This window comes from Phytophthora parasitica (assembly GCF_000247585.1).
Source record: "Phytophthora parasitica INRA-310 unplaced genomic scaffold supercont2.8, whole genome shotgun sequence".
NCBI classification, from domain to species: Eukaryota; Oomycota; class Peronosporomycetes; order Peronosporales; family Peronosporaceae; genus Phytophthora; species Phytophthora nicotianae.
Genome location: NW_008648994.1, coordinates 795,029 through 796,208, shown reverse-complemented (window position 1 = coordinate 796,208; position 1,180 = coordinate 795,029). Strand labels below are relative to the sequence as shown.

General features: G+C 50.0%; 1 protein-coding gene across 1 annotated transcript; it reads left to right on the top strand.

Moving 5' to 3' along the window:
• Positions 1–91: 91 nt before the first annotated feature.
• PPTG_05858 (hypothetical protein) lies at positions 92–1,118 on the top strand (the record flags this gene model as incomplete). Its single annotated transcript, XM_008899585.1, has 4 exons — positions 92–148; positions 208–352; positions 423–1,054; positions 1,086–1,118. The coding sequence occupies exons 3-4, from the start codon at positions 527–529 to the stop codon at positions 1,116–1,118; spliced, it is 561 nt and encodes a 186-aa protein (XP_008897833.1). The 5' UTR covers positions 92–148; positions 208–352; positions 423–526.
• Positions 1,119–1,180: the final 62 nt, after the last annotated feature.

The window sequence follows — 1,180 nt, the reverse complement described above, 5'->3', positions numbered from 1 at the left end:
TCACACGTCGTCGACTGGATCGACTCACAACTCCGCAGTCTGGACCGTGTCGAAGCCTACAGCCAAGTATTTAAGACAGATGAAAGCATCAACGCCACGTAGGAACGTGTAAGGCATCCTGAGGGCCTCCCCGCTGGCTGATGGCAAGGTATGCTGCCACTCTGTTGTTTAAATTATCTTATATGTACTGAAAAGCACATTCTGTAGGAAGCAATTGTGCTTGTCACACACTACCGTAATATCGGTACAGATAGCGGTGAGAACTCCGGGTTATCGTTGGGACTGGCCTTGTTAAAGTACCTTTCAAGGGCGAAATGGCTGGCTAAAGACGTGATTCTTCTCGCTGCAGACGGTAAATAACTTAATTTTTTTTTCCTAATATGCTGAGTTTCTTATGCCTACTTTATTGTGTTGACTTGTAGATGGAGTTTTAGATGGAAGTGACGGGTATGCTTCTGGTAAAGAAGCCTGGTTGCAAGCGTACCATCTAGATCCAGTAGACAGCGGCTTACAGGGTGTTCTACCTATGAGAGCTGGTGTCATCCGTGCCGCAGTCAACCTGGAGACGCTGTACAACTCACGTCACGTGGATTCGGTCGGGATTTACACGGCGGGGACGAATGGCCAGCTGCCAAACTTGGATCTTGTCAACACAGCCGTGCGCGCGTTCCGTCAGCACCAGATTCCTACGATTCTGGATCGTGCTGATGTCCAGGAAGACGGCGAACATAAGAGCTATGTTTCAAGAGTTCTAGGGTCCATCTCGAGCTTGAACGAGCAGTATACACCGCCGGAGCTCAAGGAAAAGGCTCGAAACTACCTGACGAACCTCAAGGGAATGCTGCACTTTATGACGACGTTGGCGGCGGGGCCTTCGGGCCCTCACGCCAACTTTATCAGCTACAATATCGACAGTATCACGCTGTCGCTTACAAAGAGTCAAACCTCAGTTGGACGTCCACTGGCCTCGCGTGATATACTACGGTCGATTGAGATGGTGGTTCGAGCACTCAGCAATCTGGAAGAGAAGCTGCATCAGTCGTTTTTCCTCTATGTTCTACCCAGCACGTCGACTTTTGTGTCAGTGGGTGAGTACATTTACGCCGTGCTTCTGGTAATCTCGCCGGCGATCGCGCATTTGCTCTTCTTGGCGAATCAAACTACTGGGATGCGTGTTGCG